The 1699-nt window shown below is 32.7% G+C and overlaps 1 protein-coding gene across 1 annotated transcript; it reads right to left on the reverse strand.

Annotated features, from left to right (window-relative positions):
• Positions 1 to 366: 366 nt before the first annotated feature.
• LOC140038795 (uncharacterized) lies at positions 367 to 954 on the reverse strand. Its single transcript, XM_072084080.1, has 2 exons — positions 833 to 954; positions 367 to 715 (listed from the first exon to the last, which is right to left on the reverse strand). The coding sequence occupies exons 1-2, from the start codon at positions 952 to 954 to the stop codon at positions 367 to 369; spliced, it is 471 nt and encodes a 156-aa protein (XP_071940181.1).
• Positions 955 to 1699: the final 745 nt, after the last annotated feature.

Genomic DNA, 1699 nt, shown 5'->3' on the forward strand with positions numbered 1-1699 from the left:
GTAATAGTTTTCAAGGTGTTTCATGAAATTGACTCTAATATGAAAAGTGCATAGACCATGGTATGTCGAAAGCATAATAACTGAAATTGCAACGGCCATGGCTGCATCCTGATCTATGAATATGATTTTTGGGTGTGTTTTCACAAACTGCCTCTACAAATGTACCGAACACCTATTTGAATGATTCAATGGTCTCATTATACAATATGGCTGCTCCAAAAATAACCAATTATCTAAATTGATTGAATCTCATAAATACGCCCAATGGTCTGTACTCCTTGTTAGTTTTATATGTGGTGTCAAATGAAACCACATCCCCAAAATAAGTGTAATCTATCAACATTGATGCATCAGCCCAAAATATATTCATAATTTGTTCTTTACAATCAAACTGCTCAGCGACAAATTCTCCAATTTTTTGAAAAATCGTAGCATTGCGCCAGCTTCACCATACTTTAATCCCCCCTCTCTTTTTGTTCGTAGATAACGGTTTAAATCATCATGAGTGTAGCCAACATTACCTAATCCACTTGCCTCTTTTCCCTTGAGTTCATGGGATTGTTTCAAGGATCTTGCATCATTTGCAATCTCAGCTTGGGATCCTTGAGCAATACTTACTTTTCTTTGCGAACGCATCATATTAGTACATTCTGGAATATGTATTGTGTGATTATGCTCTATTACCAGATCTCGAACCTGATATGTCATTGTTTCTCTGTTCAAAATTGTCCCTATTTTAGCTTCACATTCGATTTTTGTTTCAGCCCGAGTTCTCTTTGATTTTACATCTCCTTCGTATCATCGTTTGAAACCTTCTTTGCAACATATGTACCTTCTCGATGTAACAATACCGTCTTTATCCTTGTTCAAGTAGTCTTTCTGAATACTAAATCCAACAATTAATCCGTACCTATTATAGAAGTTGTATGCCTCATCTTCTGACTGAAACTCCATACCGATCTTAAGATACAATGCTTCCTCTATTGTGCTGTATTCGACAAAAGCATTTTTTACTATTCTTTTTCAGGACAAACTCAAGGTGAGTTAGTAGCATATTGTTATACAGCAAATAATTAGCTTATAAATCTTGATATTATTTGGTCTGATTCGTTACATGATTTATTACCTTATTATTTTTAAATACCCATTTAAATGATTTCAAGTAATTATTCATAGTCTCCATAAAAAATATGTCTATTACATTTAGTTTTTTATTTCATTATTCACATCATAACCACTTAATTATTTATATTCACGTGTGTACATACTTTATAACAACGTGTATACACTTTACAACATTTTGTAAAATAATTTTTATGGATATGTATCTTCTCTGTAATAGGTAATCACATAACTCTTATAATTTGCAAAGCATATTTCACTATATAATATATACATTTGAAACAAATAGTATAACTAGACCTGGCAATTATACCCAAAATCCAACAACCCACCCAACCCACCCACTAATTTGAGAGGTTGGGTTGAGTAAGTTGGGTATTGAGTCAATTTTGGGTTGGGTAATAAAAGCTCACATGTATTTTGGGCAGTTTGGGTATTTATGTTGGACACCTATTACCGAACTTTTGCTAATTGAATCAAATGAACAATCAACACAATCTTAAAAGGGTGAATAAATACTCAAAAACATCAACTATAGACTTTTTTTTATTATTTTTGCTGTAAACATCTTTTGTGA

Source organism: Coffea arabica, chromosome 1c, assembly GCF_036785885.1.
Source record: "Coffea arabica cultivar ET-39 chromosome 1c, Coffea Arabica ET-39 HiFi, whole genome shotgun sequence".
Classification (NCBI taxonomy): Eukaryota; Viridiplantae; Streptophyta; class Magnoliopsida; order Gentianales; family Rubiaceae; genus Coffea; species Coffea arabica.